At 41.8% G+C, this 25,315-nt stretch overlaps 1 protein-coding gene across 1 annotated transcript; it reads right to left on the bottom strand.

Moving 5' to 3' along the window:
* Positions 1-18: 18 nt before the first annotated feature.
* On the bottom strand, positions 19-25,089 carry LOC141911724 (inositol hexakisphosphate and diphosphoinositol-pentakisphosphate kinase 2-like). The gene is made up of 31 exons (XM_074802744.1): positions 25,010-25,089; positions 24,465-24,599; positions 23,634-23,932; positions 22,271-22,356; positions 21,642-21,808; positions 21,162-21,263; positions 20,874-21,035; positions 20,676-20,797; positions 20,403-20,504; positions 20,224-20,310; positions 19,638-19,909; positions 18,385-18,507; positions 17,098-17,219; positions 16,701-16,816; positions 15,437-15,506; positions 15,002-15,143; positions 14,496-14,722; positions 13,911-14,035; positions 13,513-13,633; positions 12,821-12,922; positions 12,609-12,734; positions 12,086-12,305; positions 11,843-11,976; positions 8,796-8,916; positions 8,296-8,415; positions 7,278-7,451; positions 5,873-5,968; positions 4,926-4,979; positions 3,040-3,144; positions 886-1,107; positions 19-536 (listed from the first exon to the last, which is right to left on the bottom strand). Exons 2-31 carry the CDS (start codon positions 24,534-24,536, stop codon positions 301-303), a joined length of 4,227 nt encoding a protein of 1,408 aa, XP_074658845.1. The 5' UTR covers positions 24,537-24,599; positions 25,010-25,089; the 3' UTR covers positions 19-300.
* Positions 25,090-25,315: the final 226 nt, after the last annotated feature.

Below are 25,315 nucleotides of genomic sequence, written 5' to 3'. Positions count from 1 at the left end.
TTATTTAAAAATCTCAACAAAGAATATTTATATGGAAATAAATCCGGGTTGAAGCTTTCAACCGAGGTGGTTAACAAGTGCAATCCTAGACCCAGCTGCACTGTGGTGAGTTTGACATATTAATGAAAACCAACTCTTCTATTTCTTACAAATCAACTCACACAATCAAATTGAACTGTTCACACAGCTGTGGCGCTGGATCTGTGGCGCTGGGTCAGCAGAGCTTAGACTGATCGACTCGATTCTACCTGTAAATATCTCACGGAGTTGATGATCGGATCCATTGAGCTAAAACTGTCTCTAATCGTTAAAAGTCGAGGAAACGTTCGATGAATTTCCCTGATTCGAATCTTGACTAGTTTGAGTCGACAACGAACCAGCGCTCGCTTCTGATTGGCTAGAATTGTAATTACTGTCCTGTGATTGGCTAGTTTCCATTAATTGTCGTAAACGTAACGCGATATCCTCGGCGTTTGAACAGAGTGTAGGGGAAGACGGTCCAGCACTCGAGTTACTCGATGATAATTCAGATTTACCTGAAATAGATAAACGCACAATAATGACACTAGGGGGCGATATGGTAAGAAGAACTGACGCATCACAGCCAGTAAAATTGACACTAGGGGGCGGTATGGTCAGTATTACTGACACCAGGGGGCGGTATGGTCAGTATAACTGACACTAGGGGGCGGTTTGTTCAGTATTACTGACACTAGGGGGCGGTATGTTCAGTATTACTGACACTAGGGGGCAGTTTGTTCAGTATTACTGACACTAGGGGGCGGTATTGTCAGTAGAAGGTGATATGGTCAGTATTACTGACAGTGGGGGGTGTTAGGGGCACTAATATCACTATTGCTATCACTAGGGGGCAGTAGTTTGTACCTGAATTTGAAGACGGGAATTGTAGCATCATTGAAGTCTTTGACGTGATTTTCGGGGCACAATACGTGACCGGGGTTGATGGCTGTTGCCGTGGCGACGACACCGGCGTGGGAATCGGAGTGTGTTTGATAAGACTGTCGAGAAACAGCTCCATCTGGCGGAGGGTTAGTGAATTATGTAACGTTTCCAGCGGCCGTATCGCGGGCACCCGGGCTTCCTGACCTGAAAATATTAGATAATACGAATATGGGGGGTCTTAGAGACTGGATCGATAATATAACGACACAAAAAATTATAGTTTGAGGGAGAGACAAACGGAAGCTTGAATCTTAATCAAGATTACAATTTGAAATCAGTTCTTAATCTTTTAAATGCAATGATTCTTCGAAAGCATCAAAAATAGATTTATAATATAAATATATGTATTAGTTTGAAGCAGTTGAAACAATGAAATCTACAGAAAGCCAAGAATAATTATAATATAAATCATTTTGAAGCAAGTTTTATCTGATTATAGATAATCTGTTAATCCACTAGGTTAATACGAGATTTATATCTAAGATCTGTAGTCTAAAATCTTTTGTTATATGGAGTCATTAGATCTTAGACTTAAGACGAATAGATCATAAGTCTCTGCGACCCAGTTCCACGCGAGTAGAACTAGGTCGCTCACTGCGACCCAGTTCCACGGGAGTAGAACTAGGTCGCTCACTGCGACCCAGTTCCACGCGAGTAGAACTAGGTCACTCACTGCGACCCAGTTCCACGCGAGTAGAACTAGATCACTCACACAAGTTTCCAACAAAATACCAAAAATTAATCACATCAAAAAAACATGCACGAAATGGGTGACAATTAGGATGGGGTGAATTTTTGAAAAAGTAAGAAAATCATGTTAAAAATGGAGTAAAAACAAAAAGATCAGTCGAAAAAATTTATTTTTCAGTAAAAGAATCAGCGGAAAAAAACTGAGGTTGAAAACAGGAAACATGAATGGTTTATGTTGATTGTTGCTCTCACACACAGTTCAGTGAAATTATTCAAGCTAAAATAAAATCCACAACAATCATTAGTTTAGTTTTCATGCGTTTCACAGAAGAAAAATAATTCAGGAATAAAATCAATTACGAAATCGGTCGCAGCTATCAACCCGATTCTATTGTTGTCAGTTACTTTTAAAATTTGAATCTTGGTGTCCAGATATGTCAACTGACGACTACGGAACCAGGTTCTGGACTCTGAACTGGACTTTAATTTTCGTGTTAATACTGGATTAAAATCAAGAAGACGGGAGGAACACACTAGGGGGCGCTCTTTCGTCAACCGCTGTTCCGGTGAACTAAAAATCTGTGTCGAAATTAATGCTTAAAAAAACGGTGTGATTTTGCCGGGCGCGGTCTAAACTTAACCGCACCCAGATAAACCAGATTCAAATAAAAACAGTGCATTTTGTAAATAATTCTTCATTTCCTCGGATTATGAGTGAAACTGCTTCACCCCCTCTACCTCTCCCGCCTCCCTCTCTACCTCCCCTCTACTGCCTCCCTCCCCTCTCCCTCTCTACCTCCACAATTAACCCTCACATGGCACAGGTGTGATCCTCTATTGCCGCAGAAGTCGATGACTTACTGCACACTACCGACACCTGGTGGATCTTCACTTGCCACAAGGTGAAACCTCTATTGTCGCAGTAGTTAATGTCCTACTGTACACTAGCAACACCTGGTGGATCGTCACTTAGATTACAATCATGAGTTAAATGAACCCTAATTCTCAATCTTGAATCAAGAATTCAAACTTTCAAACGTGTGACAGAACCCGAATTGGGGGAGGGGGAGGGAGGCACAGGAGGTGAGGCAGTCTTCATTCAGTGCTACATCTCAGTTTGATAAACTAAAGATAACCATTATAAATAGACAGGGTCTACAGATACTCGAAAGATTGTTACAGTTGACTGGTTGACAAATATAACGGCATTTATCTTCAACCAGTTAACTTAAACGCACTAGTGTATAACTGTAGCCGGAGTATAGTGTCAGTGTCGTGTCTGTCTCTCATTCTCACTGGTGTAATACAACAATAGAAGCAGACAGCAGCAGCAGCAGCAGCAGCAGTAGTAGATATACCGTACTGTGTGTGTGTGTGTAAACATACCATACTGTCTATCGAGCATCTGTTGTTTATATTCAATTAGATTCGGAGCGCTCGCAGATCCCGATATCACTTGAGTTGATATCAAATTGCGGGCGGTGGTGGCACCTATATTTAAAAACACGAACCATTTTCATCATTATCATCATCATCAATTACGCATGACCTATTTCAACTTGACTCGAGAGCACATCAGGTGACCTAGTTCAGTCAGGTGGCGCACTGCTCAGTCGGTTTTGGTGGTACATACCTGATTCAGGTCCGAACAGGACCAGCACTCATTGGCAGCTGAATTACAACAGCGATTTCCAATCCTTTTACACTGTATTAATAGATTACCAAAAAGTCTTCTGTAAATGGGGTTGTCTCGGAGAAAACAGACACCATTTTCTTAATCAAATCAAGTTTTATAATACATTTCCATGCGTACCAAGTAAAGTTTTTCCAAATCATCAAAAATTATGGTATTTAATCATAGAAACACATTGTTAAACATTCAAATCATGCGGTCACTTTTCTTTAATATTGTAATACATTCAATAATGACATTTTGATAATCTGTTAATACAGTGAAGAATGGAGCAAAAATCGATATGTTTTAGTTCAACTGCCTGTCTGTGCTGGTCCTGTTAACACCTATACCAGGTATGAATTGCTAAAACTGACAGCGTTAGGTCACTCGACGTCCGGTAAAGTAAAGTTAAAACAGATATTGTAAACTGCAAGGGCGGATCCAAAGAATAGATTGAAACACTTTAATTTAGTTAAAAACACATTCGTGAAGATGACAAAACATTCAATAAACTCAACTCAATGAAACTTTTACGACTCCATTCTTTCTTTCTTAATATTTACGGGATTTTCTATTGTTTATCGTTACACAGGAACGCTGCTATTTGACTCAGTGCCAGTCCATATATAAAAACAATTTTTTGTTTAACTTTGCGAGCCATTTTTTCTGTAGGGTGGTCGATGGATCGGCCCCTGTAGCTTCTATTCTATCGAGGAATTAATAATTAGCGGAGGATTTGGACGCAGTTCTGCTGCACGTGTGTGATTCAGATCGATGGAAGCCTGTGTGACGATTGTGGAACTGAGTTTCTGATTGGAATCGAATCATTCGAACTCTTTGGTGCTTTGTTGAAATGATAATAATTGAATCAAGGTTGAACGTTCTTCAAAGCAGCTTTCGAAATATATTTCAGTAATATTTTCTTCAGTTTTCAAAAACCGGAGGTCTGGTTTTAAACTTTCATTCTAAAACTGGTTGGATAGTGAGAGGCTTTGATTGAAAACCAGTCTCAACTCATTTTAGTTCTATAAACAATTTAACAAGATAGTGGTGTTTAGTGAGTGGAGTTATACACCTGACTGGTCACCAGTCACCACACCTGACTGGTCAACAGTCACCACACCTGACTGGTCACCAGTCACCACACCTGACTGGTCAACAGTCGCCACACCTGACTGGTCACCACCACAGGGTGACCGCAATGATTACACTGACTTACAAACCCAACTGATCACCAATGATCTGTGGCTTAGTGGATAGAGTACAGGATTTGCAAACTGGAGACCCAGGTTCAAGTCCCAGTGAGGGCTAGGGTTAGGGTTACAGAACTAGGGTTAGGGTTACAGATCTAGGGTTAGGGTTACAGATCTAGGGTTAGGGCTATGGAATTAGGGTTAATGAACCAGGTGAACCATGGTGATGATGAGGATTTTTTTAAACATTTTTGGAATGAATTGCCATTTTTTGGTTTGGACATAATAAACAACTTAAAACCAGTCTAATCCAGTTCTATAAAAGAAATAATCTACTGCTTTGAAAAACGGACAACCCCTAGTGTGCCATCAGTCAATCAAACACTCATTAATATGCAAATTACCACGGAAACCCGAAGTAGACCACACCCTCCTCAGACACTGCTCAAGATTTTCTCCTAACACAAACAAGAAATAAATTCATCTTAGAAAAATGTAACATATTTTTACAGCTTCAAAAAGCAAACTACAAAGTTATAAATTAAATCAAGGACGGATCCAAGAGGTCAAGTTTTTCAGATTTGTCACATCCAAAAGGCAACATTATTCGCGCCCTGAAATACAGCAAATTTTGGTTTGTTGATGGACTCACAAGCTCCCCCGTGGATCTTACCCTGGAAATTAGTTCTATATACAGTAGTTTAAACTTTGCTTCACGCGTCTATATCACTCATTTCTACAAGCCTAAAAAAGCTGGACCCAGTTCCACAGAGTTCTATCAGTTAGAATTTGACTCATAAGACGTCAAATCATCGAAAATTAACTGATTTCAATCTTCAATCGTCAAATTTCAACACTAATAACTGTGGAACTGAGTGCTGGGCCCAATTCCACAGTGGAACCTGGTCCTGGGCCAAGCTCCACAGTTGTTAAAGTCTATTTCAATTTGATTTGAGAGGACATCAGGTGGCCTAGTTCAGTCAGTTCTGGTGGTACAGACCTGATACAGGTCTGAACAGGACCGGCACAGACGGGCAACTAAACTAAAACATCAATTTTAATCCATTCTACAATGTATCGATGGATTACCAAAAATTCTCCTTTAAATGAGGTTGTTTCATGGAAGAGCTGCTAAAACTGACTGAGTTAGGCAACTGGACGTCCTCTCAACTCAAGTTCAAATAGACATAACAGTTCAAATTAGACCCATTAAAACTGAGTTACAAAAATGTAAACTCTTGAATCAAATTAAACAGAACTATAATAGAACCCTCGGTCCTGGAACCCGAACTGCAAGATTTTTTAATCATCAGGTTTTTTTTTGTCCCGTTTAGATAAAAATGCTACGAACCTTTTTGATGTCGTTCCGACGAATAACTGCTGGCGAACAGCGCCGCGAACGAATGACGATGACCTTGCATTAAACTCGGAATATGAACGTAGATATCTGCAAAATAAAGAAATTACAAAAATGTCAACAAACCTCCTTCGGAATTTACCGCGACATAAAACAGGCTTTGGAAAGTTCACTCGGATAAATATTACCGATACGTTGAAAATTAATTATCTGCGGGTTTTTATTTTTTCTTACGCCCCCAGAATGCTTTCCTCTATAATTGATTAACTAAAGTTTTAAACGATTTCAAAATATTTCTCGCACGGCAAGCCAAGCGTAAACAAAATATGATATAATACGGAAAGCCAAGTGTATAAATATGACAAAATCAAGGGCGGATCCAGAGGACAATTTTAAAGGACTTGTCACATCCCAAATGGGAAATTTTGATGTCCAAAAAGGTAATATCAGATCACTACCGCGCTGAGGAGCTATTCAAACTGTACACACCCCCAGCTATTCTATGGTGACAATTTTTGTCATTTGTAACAGAACCTGAACTTTTCACATCCAAAAAGCCACTTCGATGTTCGATAAGGCAATAATTGAACAAGTCTCACAAATCCGCCCCTGGAAATATATCTGTATGGCAAGCAAATACAAGCGCAGTTAAATATCCTCGCGTCTGCTACAAACAAATAAAAGCAAATGATTAAAGCCGGATTTTGGAGGGAGTTTACACGGAACAGCGGCGTAGGAGGAGGGAAGGAGAAAACTAAATATAATATCTTCATCTAAAAGCTGAGAAATTAAGAAGAATAAAAGAGGGCGACACTGTCTTCCATTTATAACACAAGCAAGTTTAATCTTTTTGTTTTTTTTTGGGGGGGGGGCGTGGGGGGCACTTTAGACGCACCCCCTCCCCCTCTCCAGATTGTACACACAGGGAGAAGTAAGACAATAAATGGCGGCTTTTTGATTTGATTCAATGTATCGAATGTTATAAATGGATGAAACTTGATTCAGATTTACGCTGACTTATTTAAACCCCTTTAAAAGAGATATTGAAAATATTATAAATCTTTTTGGGACCAGTTTCATGGATAAGTCTAAGATTAAAGTTGAATTATTTTCCTCATTATAAAACGTGAAGAAATTACCGCTACCCAAAAACGACTTCAGCTAAATCTTGATTTTAACTTTTTCATCAAACTGGACCCTGAGCGGTTAGTCAATTATCAAAATCATCCAGAATCTTAAAAAATCTGAACATGATTTTAACGAGGGAGGACAATTTCAAATGTTGCGGCGGTTAATTTTGCCGGGAATGTAGTTTTCCCCGAAGAACTTTAAAAAGAAGATTAGGTTCGATTTCGATGAGTTGTTTTCAATCAAAAAAGAAGGATCTCGGATGAAGCACCTTTACTGTCGCCGTCTGCGTAGGGAATTATAGGCCGTTTCACGATACTGGGAGGAGTCGAGTGGCGACGCTTTTTGAAAACTTTCGACAATTGGACGTTAACTTGGTGGATATCGCGCGGGACGCGGTCGCCGCATTCATCGCTGAATCCGTCTGCTTCATCGGTATCGCCCCCTAGTGACAACAACAAACAACAGCTCAAATAAACAAACACTCATTCAGTGATAATACAGTCATAGGGAGAATGGGAAATGCTGACAACAACCACCAGATGGCACCACCTTACAGTCGGTTAAACTGTGTTGGAAATTAGTTAAGAAAAGATGGCGGCCTCAATTGTATCCCCCGATGACATCATCAGCTCAATAACTGATCCAACAAACTAAAGACCTATTTCAGACAGGACTGATAACAATCCTGATGATGTCATAAGGGAATTTCTAGAGGCATCCATCTTTTCAGGAACCGCCTTTTTACAAGTAATTAGTTGATGATGTCATAGTGGGATTTATGGAGGCAGCCATTATTTCTAGAGGGGTGTATTATGTGTATTACAGTTAAGTGCAGTCTGTTTGCTACATGTAAATTACGTAGTGCTCAAATTCCAAATCAATTCAAATATTTTCTAACAGCTAAAAATAACCGCCAAATTCTACTGCGGCCACAACTTAGAGTATTTATAAAAGCTGGATAAATCATTACAGGATTCAGTTCCAAAGTCCTCGGTCAAAGTTTGACTCTTTGGGTTAAAACATCAGAAATTGGATCGAAGTCAAATTTCAATCCAGAACTGGGGTCAGTTGCTCTGAAGTTGGTTAGAGTCTAACCAGTGGATAGTTGACATAGTGACAATTAAAACTCAATTGTTACTGCGGTATTTATCCACCGGTTAACTTTGACCAACTTTTGAGCAACTGGTCCCTGAAGAGGTTTTTTTACAACAGTAATAATTACTGCTGAACCCCTGAAATTCAAAATTCAACAAACACAATCTGAAATGAGTAGTTTTTTTGCTTACCATCTTTTTGTTTTCGATCCTCTTTGCTTTTCTCTGATTTATGCGTTTCCTCGAAACTGCGACTGTGTTTCTCCTCGAAACTCTGAGATCTCGTCGCCGACGACGACTGCTCCTTCGCCGCTGGAAAAAACCCGACGAGAAAAATACGAAAAATTGAAGATTTAACCGTTTCAGCGTGTCTACACTGAGGTGCGGTGTATAAATCAGCTGCTAGTACGCCGCATCACTATCATTATTATCACGGTGTATTAATGTTATTTGCAATTGGTTCTTATATCTATTGAAAGATGGCAGCACCTGTCAAACATAGTGAAATACTAGTAATTAATGATACACCGCACCGCGGTGTAGACACACTATAGAAGTATGCCTGATATTCAACACTGGAATGAAACTTTTCATAATTTTAAAATTATCGCCAGCACTTTCAGGTCTCAATTAGTAAACGCTGTAAAAAGGATAATTGTTTTAATGAACAGTAAGGCACTCGGAGAACTTACTCATATTTGAATCTTCGTTAGATTTTACGCGAGTTTTCGATGTTTGACTGTTTTTTATACAGATCGGATTCGACATCTTACGCTGTTGTTTATTACGCCGATCCGACGATTCATCCTCGCTCTACAAATTAACAACAACATAATTGTTTTCATTTTAATCGACAACAACAACTGCAGCGTGCATCAATTTGGAGTCAATTATATCCGCAACAGGTTTATAGGGGGGGCACCCATTTTATTTCACCCATACTCTATCAATGCTGATAATTGCTTTGAAATATATTGAGCTAACATGAAAAATGGAAGATGACACTAGAATTAAGCTTAAATTTCTGTCTTTTTGGGGAAGGGATCGAAAGCCTTGCTATTTCAACATCTACGATGTCATTGTTCACTTAACTATGAATGCAGACAACCCCTTTAAAACTCCAGTATAACGAGAACACAGGGAGTTACAGTCATTGTGATGGGACGGACAGAACCATATCAGAACCAAGGAAAAGTGTAATATTTCATTCGTACGTTTCAACTGAATGAAATGCGAATGAGAAATAACGAATGAAACTGATTTTGAGAATTGAACTTGAAAAGAGTCTGAAAACATAAGAACTTGAAAATCATCAAAATAAAAGAATAAAGAAAGACAATTTAAACGGTAACTGTAACATTGCATAAACAGCAGCAGCAGATGCAGCAGCAGCAGCAGCGGCAGCAGCAGTAGCAGCAGCAGTAGCTGTAGCGGAGTACCTGCCACGATGTAATTTGACGTCTGCTCTCCTCCTCCTGTCGTCTGTCATCATCATTCTCTTCCTCTAAAATCTCACTGAAATCTAGTTTACACGTCTCATCGAACTGACGAATTACGACATCGGAACAAACTTCAAAATCATCCGCAGAACAAACTTCAAAATCATCGGCATCATCTTCATGATTCTCTGAATTGTATCTGATCTCCTCCTCGTCGTCTGCTGATTGTCGTGGTAACCCCGTCAAATCGAGGCTAATCGTACCGGCTGTTTTTGAGAGAGGGTAATTCTCGGTGGAGATGAAATCCTCACGAGGTTCCTCTGCGGCGTCCTCACGAGGTACGGCCGCCACGGCAGACGTATTTTTCAAACTCATTAAATCCTCGATGCTCGGTTTACGTTTGATTTTAATTTCGTTCGAATTCGTTTCGTTTTCGATCAAATTGAAAAGTTTTTCGACGCTTCGCGTTTTATGAAGTTTGAAACCGTCGTCGTTCGTCGTTTTCCCGCCACCGATGGCGCCACCGTCCAGGAATAGACTCGTTAGAGATAACGGATCGGAGCTGTCATCGTCGACGATGAGTTCCTCGTGAGCGCTCACTCGATGTAAACTCCGTCCATCTGCCGTCGCTATGGTTACGATCTCCGGGTCGCTATCGACGATGTCTAATTCGACGCCGAGTTGATGAAAATCGACGGCGAAATTAAAACGACTCGACTCGGACGCCGGTTTCAACGCCCCCTGGTGGTACCAATCGCAGCTACTCGGACTAACCGATGATTCGTAGAAGCCTTCGCTGAACGAATCTTGCGAATCGGAGATTTTTTTCGTCGATTCGCAGCGACATTTTTTTCGTATCTTCAACAATCGTCGTTGTTTTTTCGCCGATGTTGCCACGGCGACCGCGGCGGCAGCCTCAGTCTCGCGTAGCGCGGCCGTTTTTAAACGAGTGATTCTCTGAAACCAGTCGCAATCCTCCGGACGAAGAGCGTCGTAGAACGAGTCGTCGCTGCAGCAGCTGATGTCTCCGTCGTCTGCTTCTGATTTCCGTCCGGCGGTCGCGTTGTATTTCTCCACGAATTCCTTCCACGACTCCCGGAGTCGCGACGAGGAGTCGACTCTACCGTCAGTCGCCATCAAATCCGACGAATTAGACACGTTCATGTCGTTACTACGACGACCAGATGCTGTTGTGACGATACCTAAATCCGACGCGAATTGTTTTAATTTTGTTGATTTTGTGCGATCAGTCGCGTCGCTCCAGCAGTCAGCTGTAACCGTGGTTACCGATGTAGACAGACGTGTCGCGGGATTTCCCGAAGAATTCGATGATGAACTGCTGAATACGATGTCACATGATGCGCTACGAATCAGACGAACTTCGGATTTCTGGAAATAATCCAAAACGCAGTCCGGAACGTAGTCCGGAACGCAGTCCGTAATGCAGCCCACGTCTGTGAATTCTATGTTTTCGACGTCAAAAATTTCAGCTGCTTTCAAACTCAGCTCGGTATCGTCTCGATTGTCACTACTGGTATTTGTTACATGCATCCGGCAGACGGATTCCATTTCATAATTTTTCAATGACCTTGACACGCATTCATCAACGAGCAGGCGTGCAAATTCTCTGAAAGCTTCATCGGGAACGAGATCGATATCAACAACCATCTGATTTCCGGGCTGCGGGGATTCCACGTTTGAGTTCAGTGGCTCCTGGAAAGACGATGGTTTAACTGCGCTCATCCTCCGGTGAGGGAGGCAGGGAGGTGGAGTGGGCAGGGAGGCAGGGAGGTGGAGTGGGGAGGGAGGCAGGGAGGTGGAGTGGGCAGGGAGGAGTGAGGAGGGCAGGGATTGTGTTATGCGTGTCAGTAATCTCAATAAACTGTGGTCAGTCTCAACAACAAAACAACAGTCAAAATCAAAAACTAAATAAAACATTTCCCTGAACGCATGAAAATCTATGATTAAACCTCAATTCAAAACAAAGACTGAAATATGACTAAAAGCCCAGGACTCAGTGCTTACAACCAGGACCCGGTGCGTACAACCAGGACCCGGTGTGTCCAATGAGAACTGTGGAACTGAGTTGAGAACTTTTAGCAAAATGATAGGAACAAAACTTCCCAAATAAACGTTTCTGAAAAAGACTTCATAAAAGCAGAGCAGATTTGGATCCATGTTGTGAGAGGATAGGAGAAAGATTTGATTGATAAGAGATAAGACAGAAAGATGAATGATAAGATATTAAAATGAATGATAAGCTGATCGAGATAAGTAGGAATTGATAAAGCATAACTTACGACATTAGTTTCGGAATGTTCTGCTATGCTACGACACACCGGCCCCGTGGATCCAGCTGGCCCCGTGGATCCAGCTGGCCCGGATCCAAGTAGAATATCACGGCTAGTCTCCGAGAATAAAACTGGCGGACTCCCTGAAATACGCATAACCCATTTAGATTTTGAATTTTGAAAAAATTTTGAGAAATCTAAGATGAACCAAAAAGGGTGAATTTAGAGTGCACAGTTTCACACTTTACTTACTGGGCGGGGTTGCAATAGGCGCCACCTCTGGGCCTTCATCATCATCACTATCATCATCATCAACTGGATCGTCATCATCTATAGCAGCAGCGGCGCTAGTAACGTCGGAGTCATCGTCTGGAGTAACAGACGGAGAGATTATCCGGACTTTCTTTATATCCGATGAGTCTTTACAAGTGGAAGCGTTCTGATTTGATTGAGATGATTTCGATGTCGTTCGCTTTTTATAGAAAATCAGAAATAAAACTGATATGAATTTTATTTTAAGAGCAGTTCCTCAGTTCTGAATCCAGTTCCACAGTTCTGAATCCAGTTCGACAATTCTGAGCTCAGTTCCACAGTTCTGGACCCGGTTCCACAATTCTGAACCCAGTTCCACAATTCTGAACCCAGTCAGACAGTTCTGGATCCAGTTCTGCAGTTCTGGATCCAGTTCCACAGTTCTGGACTCAGTTCCACAGTGGAACTGGGTTGAATTCCGTAGTGGAACTGGGTTGAGTTCCACAGTGGAATTGTGACGTACCTTGCCGCGATCGATCCCTTGAGGTCGATATCCGAACCCGAGCGGATATTTCGGATCCGTTTCACAAGTTTGAGCTCCGGGACTGAAGTGTAATTCCACGTGGAACCGGTCATCCGACGACGGATCCTAGAAACAAACAATACAGAATTACTAAACAAATAAAATATTAATTAATTGAATTAATAATTAGATAATCATTTTAATAAACCGACCTTATTTGGATCTTCATACATCATGATAACAATTTGAGTCATATAGTTCAACTCTGAGGTCGCACTCACGTAATCCATAGCTCTCAACCACTGAGGATCATTCTACATTCAAATATAAATAAACATCTTCGAAAAGTTCAGGGACGTTTATGAAGGTCAATGAAAACCTCCATCTAATCATTATCCATCAGGATGGCCACTATTATTTGACTATTCCCTGACATGTTGTTTTTCCCTGACTCAATCTGTTAAGAATCCAAACAATTAACGCAGTCAAATACGTAACACATAGATGGAAACTGTTTGAGTTTACGTCTGATTCGTCAATCTCCACATATTTCACTTGTTTTTTTTGCTGTTTTAAACAAAATTCCCGGACTTTTTTAAAGAAAATAAAATTTCCTGACTATTCTCTAATTTCCAGGTAAGTGGCGCCACCCTGAGTATGTACTAGGAGAGTCAGAGAAGTGTTCAAATTGTTGCCCCTCTTCCCTCTCTCCCTTTCCCGCTCTCCCCTCCCTTTCCTGGCTCTCCCTCTACCTATCCCTTTCTCCCTCTCCTGACTCTCCCTCTCCCTCTCCTGACTCTCCCTCTCCCTCTCCTGACTCTCCCTCTCCCTCTCCCTCCCACTCTCTGCTGGTGGATGTTTGCCGATAGACAGGTTTTATCCGAGTAATTCTAAAAGCACTCACCTGGTTATTGCACAATCCTCCGTATCTGATGAGAGTCAGTAATGAATGTATATGTGATTCACTGGTGAAATATAGGCGTGTTCGAACGTGTCTGCCGGGAGTCAGTACGCTCGTAGAATACCTGTACAATCATACAAATATACATTAATACATAGAAACAACTTGAGCAGACGCCAGCCGCGTTCGAACGTGTCTGCCTGGAGTAACAACTTGAGCAGACGCCAGCCGCGTTCGAACGTGTCTGCCGGGAGTCAGTACGCTCGTAGAATACCTGTACAATCATACAAATATACATTAATACATAGAAACAACTTGAGCAGACGCGGAAATCAAATCCACACGGAGCCAACCACTCAATACCGAGACGGATCCATGATTTATATATTCTAGGAGCCTACCTTGTGTCCAGTCTAGTGCTTTCCTCGTCAATATTTCTCTGTAAATCACCCTTTATTTTACGCAGTAATGGCGTACAAATACTTTGAGCTATTTGTATTTTCTGTTCCATTGTGACCCCGTATTCCTGTACGGAAAATCAAAACAATACAAAATAAACTAACTATTAAAATGTTGCCTATGAAACTGGCAACATTCATGCAGTTTTTCGGCGAGAGGGGGAGGGGAGTGAGAGGAGGTGGAGGGGAGTGAGAGGAGGGAGGAGTGAGAGGAGGGGGAGGCGAGTGAGAGGAGGGGAGGGGAGTGAGAGGAGGGGGAGGGGAGTGAGAGGAGGGGGAGGGGAGTGAGAGGAGGGGGAGGGGAGTGAGAGGAGGGGGAGGGGAGTGAGAGGAGGGGGAGGGGAGTGAGAGGAGGGGGAGGGGAGTGAGAGGAGGGGAGAGAGGAGGGGAAGGGGAGAGAGAGGGGAAGGGGAGAGAGAGGGGAAGGGGAGAGGAGGGGGGAGGGGAATGAGAGGAGGGAGGAGAGAGGAGGGAAAGGGGAGTGAGAGGAGGGGGAGGGGAGGAGGAGAGAGGGAATTAGTAATGTACCTGTGGAATGATAAGATCAGCTAATGCTTTAGAATACGTATGTAGTTCATCTGCCTGATCGAACTGTAAAACTGATTGATTGTGCTGCAGATCGTATTTTATACAATCGTAAATATCGGGAATTTTAGAGATTGCAAAACGATTGTTTTTCTGCATGAAATCTTTCTCTAGTTTACTCCATCGACGAGTCATCAGTTCCCAGGTTTCACCGTGATACAGTTTCAGATCTGTGCAAATAAACATCGACAACAGTGAGATATCTATTTTTTTCAGATTAATGTTAGAGAACGAACAGATGAATTGTTTCAACTTTTTTTTACCAATTATTGAATAAACCCAAAGTACTAAACCTTACTAGTTGGCTGACCCCCAGTACTTACCACTACCCTGACTGGCTGACCCTGTGTAGTAACCCCTGCTGGCTGGCCAACACTCCCACTAACCTCTACTGGCTGACCCCTATACTAACCCTTACTCACTGGTACTGGCTGGCCCCCTGTACTCACCTCTACTGGCTGGGTCTTGTTTTAAAGTGCGGATTCTAGCGTTCAGTTTTCGTATTAACTCATAAAGCAGTTTACAAGCCTGGAACGGATTCTTAACGAACTGCATAGCGTTGATGAGAGCCATGCTACCGGTCGGGGCCAACTGAAAAACAAAACAACACATATTTCAATCTCTTACGGTTCTAAATGAACTTTACTTGAACTGTCGATCTAAAAGGGAGCTCTTGCCGGTTGAATAATTAATATTCTGACCAGTCTAAGCTCATCTTAGTTCTATAGTTAATTTAACAACTTAAGAGACACCAGTCTAAGCTCAACCTAGTTCTATAGTTAATCTAACAACTTAGAGAAACCAGTCTTAAGATTCAAAGACATCTTTTGCACAGAAGTCTTAATGACTGTTTAACTGAGCTGTGTATCTCGAACAATACAAACCTTATCATACGACTGTTTATTACTGAAATCACTATCAACGTGAAGCATCTCGCGTAGAGTTTCTTTAGCTCTGAATAAAACAGAAAATTGCCTTGAAAATCATTGCCCATCGCGATCCGCGGGCCGTGACCCGGGGCCATGACTCAATGGATGAAACACATAGACAAGCAGAATTTCTTGTACACATGCAAATAATTAAGGCACTTTTCAATTGGGCTCGAACAGAAGATTATTCTCCATGGGAAATTTCTGTTGCGACCAGAAACAGTAAGATTTAGGGCCAAAACTTTCGAACACAGTATAATTGAAAGTGATATTAAATTATTTCTATTTTAGGAGAGCACAATTAAAAAGGGCCTGAATGATCTTAAATTTCTGGAAACAATTTTCACGTCCGCTGACGAACGTCTGCTCGCGCTGCATCAAGAAAATAACAAGCATTTTAGCATTTTTCGAAAGTCTTTTCTCAGATATTTTTTTGGCGTAGAAATACAATAGTTCTGTTTCACGCAGACGTACAATACCGGTACAAGTAAAATGCACTAGACCCCGCCTTCCAGACAAGATGGCTGCCCGCATAAAATCCACCTATGACATCAACATTATCAAATTCCTGAAAAGATAACTGCCACCATAAATCCCCCCAATGACATCATCATCAAAATACCTTAGAATACCATTGAAATTATGAATTACAATTATTGCTTCGACCAGTATGATGTCATAGGGGGATTCTAAGGAAGCGGCCATCTTGTCAGGACCCAGTTTCTCATGCATTGCATCAATCAGTTTGCTGAGATATTCCTATAAAGATTACGATCCTCACTAGAGACTTATAGGAGATCTGTGTTGGCTCCCCTTTCACTACTCCCCCCACTCCTGTCACTACTCCCCCACTCCCCATCAATCCTCCCTTCCCCCATTCCCCATATCACTACTCCACACTCCTCTTCCCTATCACTACTCCCCACACTCCCAATCTATACACCCCCTCCCCCATTCCCCTATCACTACACATCCTTAACAAATCTCTAATGAGAATCAAGTGCATTCTAGATACATACATGAATCTATTATCATCCGTTCTGAAATTATTCACAAATTTATGTAGAAACGACAATTTTATTTTTCCAAAAATCGCAACTTTTTCTTTCTCTCAATTCACTTAAAACGAAATAATACCCGGAAATGGATGACATATTTAAACAAATTTCCACTTTCCCGTCCACTACCTGCTGTGTATCTCGTTAGTGGAAGAACTTACTGATTCTGATATTTAGATAAACTGATATTGTCGTTGTCCAGTAAACCATTCGTGTTCGCTGATTTTACCATTTGAACTAGAATCGGAGTCAATTCACCTTCGAGAGCGAGCAAACCCTGCAAAATAATACAAACACTCCAATCAGAGAGAGATCCACCAATCAAGCAATAGAGTATCCACCAGGTGTCGTTAGTGTGCAGTAGGATATCAACATTTGCGACAATAGAGGATTCCACGTGTGGCAAGTGAGGATCCACCAGGTGTCGCTAGTGTGCAGTAGGACATCAACTACTGCGGCAATAGAGGATTCCACTTGAGGCAAGTGGGGATCCACCAGGTGGCACCAGTTTGCATGCTACTGACCGCTCCCGGCGAGCGGAGAAATGATGATGATTACCTTCGCGAATGCTGCTGCGGTCATCTGAACACGACCTTCGTCGGACGCGTAAATCTTCAGATCGTGACGATACGTACTGTGTAACCGTAGCAACCCGAGTCCCGGAGAATGTCCGTAGTCGCCTGTGATAAAACGATAAATCCAACACTAAATCATGGATAACTGAAGGCCGCGCTCCCAAAAAAAAACTTTTTTTTAAATACGTCCAGCTATCAATTCATCGGCAGAATCTAAAGATTTTAAATTCAAACTATTCCATTCCACCAATAACACTTTCATTAATATAAGTATCAGGGAGCAGCGAGTATTTAATAGTTTCAGTTTGCCAGGGAGCAGCGAGTAACAACGATAGCGTAATTCATGCAAAACATTTCGAATAAAAGAAACACTTTTTTCAAAAGAATTTTAACAGACAATATCAATTCTTGAACATTGCCAAACTGTTTCTGCATTTCTCATTTCTAGTTCTGGTTTCAGATTTTGAATAGACTTAAAATCTTGAATTCAGGGGCTCAGCTGTACGGGATTTAACTCCAGTCTAAGACAGTCTTACTTCTATACCTAATCTAGGAACTTAAGACAGGTCTTAAGATTTCAAGACCATTTTGGACTTTAAGTCAAGACTGTGCAACTAGGCCCTAAGTGCCACATTAGATCATGACAGACTACGACTAGTCTTAAATCTAAGTCTTCACTTAGTGATGCTACTACCTCTCCCCTTACCCTTACCCCCCCCCCCCCCAGTCAAATATTTGAATAGAAAGCAACAGATCTAGTAAGGAAGATGTGACTATTAGTTGCATTGCAGAAAAGACTGGTGAAGTCTTAGTGTAATGGGGCAAAACTTCAAAAACAAGATGTCAGCCATCATCATCTCCGGCGGCAGTGCTTATTAGAGAAATCATCACACACTAGTAGAAAGTGCTTTATTAGACGACAACCGGCATAGAGGAACTTCAAAAAACCCACAGCACAACGGAGAGGGGTCGATTCACAGTCCAACACATGTTTCACTGGTCTGAATTTGTAAGATTAGTAAGAAAACTATGTTTAGACTGGTCTTAACGTCGTTAGACTGGCCGTAGAACTAAAATGAGCTTAAACCGGTGTTAAATCTCGTCTGTGAAGCCTTGGAGTAATCATTTGATAATTCCAAGGTGAAACTGACCTCTTGTACTCTCGTGTGCCGTGGACCGCAACTTTCCGTTTAAATAAATATGCCGGTTGCCGTAGCGATAACAATGTGGCAATGCGTAAACGGTATGATATATGTCTATTAATTCTTACCCTCACCGCCAGGGTACATGCAACGAAACGCTTTGCCCAGTTCTTCAGCTTGTACGCGTCCGGCCGGCGTTAATTCACCGCCCCATTTCAATATCAATACCAACGACGGCTCACGAGGAGAATCTGAAATACATAGAAATATCACTCTCGAAATTAGAATCAGTTACTCTCAAAAACGGGTTCGAATTAAACCAGGGGATAAAACTGATTAAAACTGAATGGATATCTGGCCAAAATAATCTCTGGGAATCATCAATTATAACCATAGTTTATCATTGTTACGCTACGGTGTTTGTGGTTGTCACGCAGGGGGCGCTGCAGTTGCTCAAAAGTTGGTTAAATTTAACAAGTGTATAAATGCCATAGTAATGATTGAAATAGCATTGCAACAATGGTATTTGTGGAACTCACTCAAGATTGAGTTATGAAAAATTGGCCCTGGTTAAAGGGTTTACTCCAAGGGGTAACTTCGGTCTGATGGTTAAGCAACTTTTGAGCAATTGACTCGGGTTCGGAAGTCAAGATTTAATCTAAGTATCTGAATTTCACATCAGTTGCACAGTCAGGTTTAGATTGAAGACCAGTTTAAGCATATTCTAGTTATTGACGACTGGCCCATACTGAGCTCAACAGTAGAACACTAGTTCCACTACAAGAAAGATCAAATCCTGTGATAATGATGATCAGAGGAGGGGGTACAAAGCTCTTGAATTTAGATCTATTTTAGTTAGGCTACTGTCCGTAAAATCTCTCTAAAACCAGGTCTAGATTTAAGAAAGAAAATTGACTGAATTTTTAGGATCGATAAAATAAAAAGCACGCAAAGCGAAGATCGAAAAAAAGTGATTGTTGTTTATTCGGTTGAGTTTTGATTGATTGCAGCGGAGACAATAGACATACCATCATCACTAGTACTGCTCCACCAAATAGTGTTGTCTGTAAAATAGTAGAATACACTAAAATCCGGCATTAAATACCCCCTATGACATCATCGATAGACCGGTATGGGTCTAAAGATCTACTACACCAGTATAAATCAAATTGCAAAGTTGCCTATTTGTTAATGATGTCATAGGGGGATGTATGCTAGCAGACATCTTTCCTAGAAGGGCAGATCAAATCATTATTAGTCAATTTGATGATGTCATAGGGGGATTCATGAAGGCAGACATCTTTTCTAGATGGATAAATAGTACAAAGGCTAGTATCAGTTCGATGATGTCATAGGGGGATTCATGTGAAATACAACGTACCGTCGTCACTGGATGACCTTCGCGGACGACCTTGTGGTTGATATTTTAACTGCACCTTACGATTGATTCCGGAGAAATGTCCGTACATTTCTAGAACGGCCTTTAACTGTTCGAGTTTCGATCGTTTCTCTTCAATCTCCGGAGCCGAGTTCTGATCGATCTCCGCTAGCAACGACCGAGCGATATCGAGTACTTCCTGTAACTGACGCGGCCGTTTCAGTTTAAGATGGCCGTTCTTGTAGCCGTCATATTTTTCGAATAGTTCGAAAAATCTATCGAGAAAAAGCAAAAATTACAAAACATCAACAATCACGACCAGTAGGACCCGGTTTGGGGGCCACTTTATTTCGACTCGATTATTCCCTGACATCCACATTGTTTTCCCTGATCTACTCAGAATCCAATCAATTAACACAAATATAAAAACATAAATGGATACTGTTTGATTTCACCCATGATTTCAACAAATTTCTCTGATTTTCAGCTTTTCTACAAAATTCCCAGACTTTAATTAATGAAAAGAAAGATTCCCGAACTTCTCCCTGATCACCGGGTAAGTGGCGCCATCGTGTTATATTTCACTCACTTTTTATGCTTGACCTCCATTTTCATTTTCTGTTTCGGGGTTCGATCTCCGTGACGTATAACAGCGATTACGCAACGCAATTCCATCCTGAAATATCACCACAATGTAACGGGTAAAATATCAAATTCTTAAAACTACTCGTCACATTTTGAGATTCGATATTGATATTTGAGACGTACATTGTGCCGTAAGTAGTCGGTACTATAGGTATATCCTCCGGCTGAAACGTTATTGACCATGGTATCGATAATTGTGGCGCCATTTTACGCATTGCCATATTCCTAAAAATCAAATCAATGCCTTAACAATAACAGTTCTACTAGTGGCTTAATCAAAGTGAAACTCAGCCGAGAATTTTCAACTCTCACCCAAGAATCATCAACTCTCCTCTGATTAATGTTCAACTCTCACCTGATTAATGTTAAACTCTCACTTGAGAATGTTCAACTCACCCGAGAATTTTTGCGCAGTCGTCGTAATATTTCTGACTGTTTTTAACGAAGCTGAAACCGTTGACGTCGCAGACAAACGATTCTCCGTTCGCTCGTAGTAAATCAAAACCACAAACTGTTTGCTGAAACGCAGAGAGAGAGAGACATATATAGACACTTGCTCTTAATCAACCCTTCCCTAGATGTCGTAGTACTTACAGTGAAAGCGAGGCTGACTTTACGCGCCATTGTTTTCTCCGGTCCGCTGAGTATCACCGGGTAACGAACCTCTTTCCCGTTGTGGTCGCGTTCGACTTTACCGTCGAGGGCCGGAGATTTACGAGCCTCGGCGTGAGCGTATTCCGGTCCTACTGTATATACCTGTAACCGAGAAACCGTTCAATTATTACCAGCTTCAACAGCTACTGCAGTTCAATCACTAGAACTTGGTACTGGACTGTAGAACTGGCTCTAGTACGAGAGATGAAGTCCGAATCCGGTTTTTACCTTTACGTCGGTTCCGTCTGTCGGCATGAAATCCTCGTAAATGAACGACCCAGTTTTCCTGACTCGACTGACCGGTGAATAAACACTGCTTCTACTACCAATCTGTAATAGATAACTTACAACCATTATGATGTCATAGGGGGATCTATAGAGGCAGACATCTTTTCTAGAAGTATCTATAGATCTTATCACTAGAAGACAATTAGATGATGTCATAGGGGGATTTATTTAGACAGACATCTTTTCTAGAAGTGTCTATAGATCAAATCAGTAGTAGACAATTTGATGATGTCATAGGGGGATTTATGAAGGCAGACACTAGAAGGGTCTATAGATCAAATCAGTAGTAGACAATTAGATGATGTCATAGGGGGATTTATGGAGGTAGACATCTTTTCTACAAGGATTAATAACTTTTCAAAAACTTTACGTTAACTTTAAAGTGTCCCTATTCAGGTGTTTGGTTGTTCGTGCACGCACCTTTCTGAATAATCTCTGACTGCCGCCACCAGCGCTTGTCGGGAAATATATAAATACATTATGATCCTCAGCGGAAACCGGTTTCTCAACAAACGGTTTGTGAAACACGACGCCATTGACCTCGATATGATCATCGGATTCAACCAATGAACATCCGGGAATGCAAGCTGAAAATAATACAGATCTTCAGTGAGGGGAGTATAAGGGTACTCTGAGGATGTATTAGGGTACTCTGAGGATGTATTAGGCTACTCTGAGGATGTATTAGGGTACTCTGAGGATGTATAAGGGTACTCTGAGGATGTATTAGGGTACTCTGAGGATGTATTAGGGTACTCTGAGGATGTATTAGGGTACTCTGAGGATGTATTAGGGTACTCTGAGGATGTATAAGGGTACTCTGAGGATGTATAAGGGTACTCTGAGGATGTATAAGGGTACTCTGAGGATGTATTAGGGTACTCTGAGGATGTATTAGGGTACTCTGAGGATGTATAAGGGTACTCTGAGGATGTATAAGGGTACTCTGAGGATGTATTAGGGTACTCTGAGGATGTATTAGGGTACTCTGAGGATGTATTAGGGTACTCTGAGGATGTATTAGGGTACTACTAGATCAGTGTACTCACTTCCTGGTTGGTCTTCGCGACGATTCAGAATTTCGAATCGAGGATGCGGGATTCCGTTTCGTCGTAGAATCTTATAAACCGTCCGTCTGCAGAGAATACAATTAAATCAAACTGACAACACTCTCTCATCACCAGGGACACTTTTAAAACTGATATCTCGACAACACTCTCTCATCACCGGGGACACTTTTAAAACTGATATCTCGACAACACTCTCTCATCACCGGGGACACTTTTAAAACTGATATCTCGACAACACTCTCTCATCACCGGGGACACTTTTAAAACTGATATCTCGACAACACTCTCTCATCACCGGGGACACTTTTAAAACTGATATCTCGACAACACTCTCTCATCACCGGGGACACTTTTAAAACTGATATCTCGACAACACTCTCTCATCACCGGGGACACTTTTAAAACTGATATCTCGACAACACTCTCTCATCACCGGGGACACTTTTAAAACTGATATCTCGACAACACTCTCTCATCACCGGGGACACTTTTAAAACTGATATCTCGACAACACTCTCTCATCACCGGGGACACTTTTAAAACTGATATCTCGACAACACTCTCTCATCACCGGGGACACTTTTAAAACTGATATCTCGACAACACTCTCTCATCACCGGGGACACTTTTAAAACTGATATCTCGACAACACTCTCTCATCACCGGGGACACTTTTAAAACTGATATCTCGACAACACTCTCTCATCACCCGGAACTTTTAAAACTGATATCTCGACAACACTCTCTCCTCACCGGGGACACTTTTAAAACTGATATCTCGACAACACTCTCTCCTCACCGGGGACACTTTTAAAACTGATATCTCGACAACACTCTCTCATCACCGGGGACACTTTTAAAACTGATATCTCGACAACACTCTCTCATCACCGGGGACACTTTTAAAACTGATATCTCGACAACAATCTCTCATCACCGGGGACACTTTTAAAACTGATATCTCGACAACACTCTCTCATCACCGGGGACACTTTTAAAACTGATATCTCGACAACACTCTCTCATCACCGGGGACACTTTAAAAACTAATATCTCGACAACACTCTCTCATCACCGGGGACACTTTTAAAACTGATATCTCGACAACACTCTCTCATCACCGGGGACACTTTAAAAACTAATATCTCGACAACACACTCTCATCACCGGGGACACTTTTAAAACTAATATCTCGACAACACTCTCTCATCACCGGGGACACTTTTAAAACTAATATCTCGACAACACTCTCTCATCACCGGGGACACTTTTAAAACTAATATCTCGACAACACTCTCTCATCACCGCGAACACTTTTAAAACTGATCTAATACAAACTTACCTGTCCATGATTTGATACTGCATCGGTAAATCATTGATAACGTATGGTTTACAATGTCTCTCGTATTCTATAGCTTTATCCAAACAGAACCCTTTCGAATAGAACGATATTAAACAGTCGACGACCGGCCACCGGTCGACCGGTTCACTCAAAACGACCTGTTCATCGAATACCAGTATCGATATGTACGGAAACCTCTCGAGACGTTCGAGAATCTCGCGCATCGGTTGAGAATGAGATTTTTTAGCCATTGCACAAATTCCGATAACAACTTTACGTTTACAATCATCATCTTGATCCTTAAAATAAATATACAGAATAAAATATTGATTGGACCCCTCAACCGGGATCTACTCAGCCCCTCAACCGGGATCTACATCAGCCCCCTCAACCGGGATCTACTCAGCCCCTCAACCGGGATCTACATCAGCCCCCTCAACCGGGATCTACTCAGCCCCTCAACCGGGATCTACATCAGCCCCCTCAACCGGGATCTACTCAGCCCCTCAACCGGGATCTACTCAGCCCCTCAACCGGGATCTACTCAGCCCCTAAACCGGGATCTACTCAGCCCCTCAACCGGGATCTACTCAGCCCCTCAACCGGGATCTACTCAGCCCCTCAACTGGGATCCACTCCGCCCCTCAACCGGGATCTACTCAGCCCCCTAAACCGGGATCCACTCAGCCCCTCAACCGGGATCTACTCAGCCCCCTAAACCGGGATCCACTCAGCCCCCTAAACCAGGATCTACATCAGCCGTTCATCCTGTACCCCTCTCAGTCTGTGGACTGTGCAACCCCCTCTCAACCCACACCCTGCAACACTTACCTCTCCACCTCCGATGTAAAAGGAAGCCTGGTCACCGGCGAGACCACCGGCTACTTCCTGTCCGTCAATCATAATACGAGTACCGCCTCCTCCTCGGCTTCTATCAGACAACAACAGGCGCCATCTAGTTTCAACCTTCAAATCAAACAACAAAATTCAACAATGATGAATTTACATAACAGGTCGACTCTTTCTTAAGCTTTATTCATTCAGCACTGCATGAAATTCCTAAATAGCGAGAAGCTTTTTACTCTGGTATCAGCTCTTTCAACTTCAGGACTAAGACTAAGAGCTACAGTGTAGCTGTAGGCCTACTCAATACGAAGCCTAACTAAACAACGAGACCTGGACAAGTTAACAACAACCTGTATTAAATAAAATTACTTGCTTACCCCCTGATTCAGTCAGTTGGGAATAATAAAGTTGTTGAATTGAATTTGATTGGGGACAGTAAACTTTCGATCGATATTGAACAGATTTAATGCACGATAAACCAGCTGAAATTAACCTTAGTACTTCGAATATAACCTCTAGAATCCACTTACCTCAGTTTTATGAGTTGTCACTGATAAGAATCGGTGATTTTAGCATAAATTATCAAACCACATTAAATTTGAATTATTTGGGGGTAGCTCCGAAAATATCGTGTATACCAAAACAGATCCGATTTAGGGTTGTTCCGAAGGTCTCCGCGGCGTCAGAGCTAGGGTTAGGGTTATGAGCATGTCAAGCATAGACGAATGGGAGATTCATAAACGACTAATCATAGTGTACCAGTAGGACGGAACGACGATGAATATTGAAGTTGGAACTTAATAAAAAAATCATAGGGAGTCATTTCTAACAGTCAC

Source organism: Tubulanus polymorphus, chromosome 10 (genome assembly GCF_964204645.1).
Source record: "Tubulanus polymorphus chromosome 10, tnTubPoly1.2, whole genome shotgun sequence".
Taxonomy (NCBI): Eukaryota; Metazoa; Nemertea; class Palaeonemertea; order Tubulaniformes; family Tubulanidae; genus Tubulanus; species Tubulanus polymorphus.
This window is presented reverse-complemented; position numbering and strand designations above follow the sequence as displayed.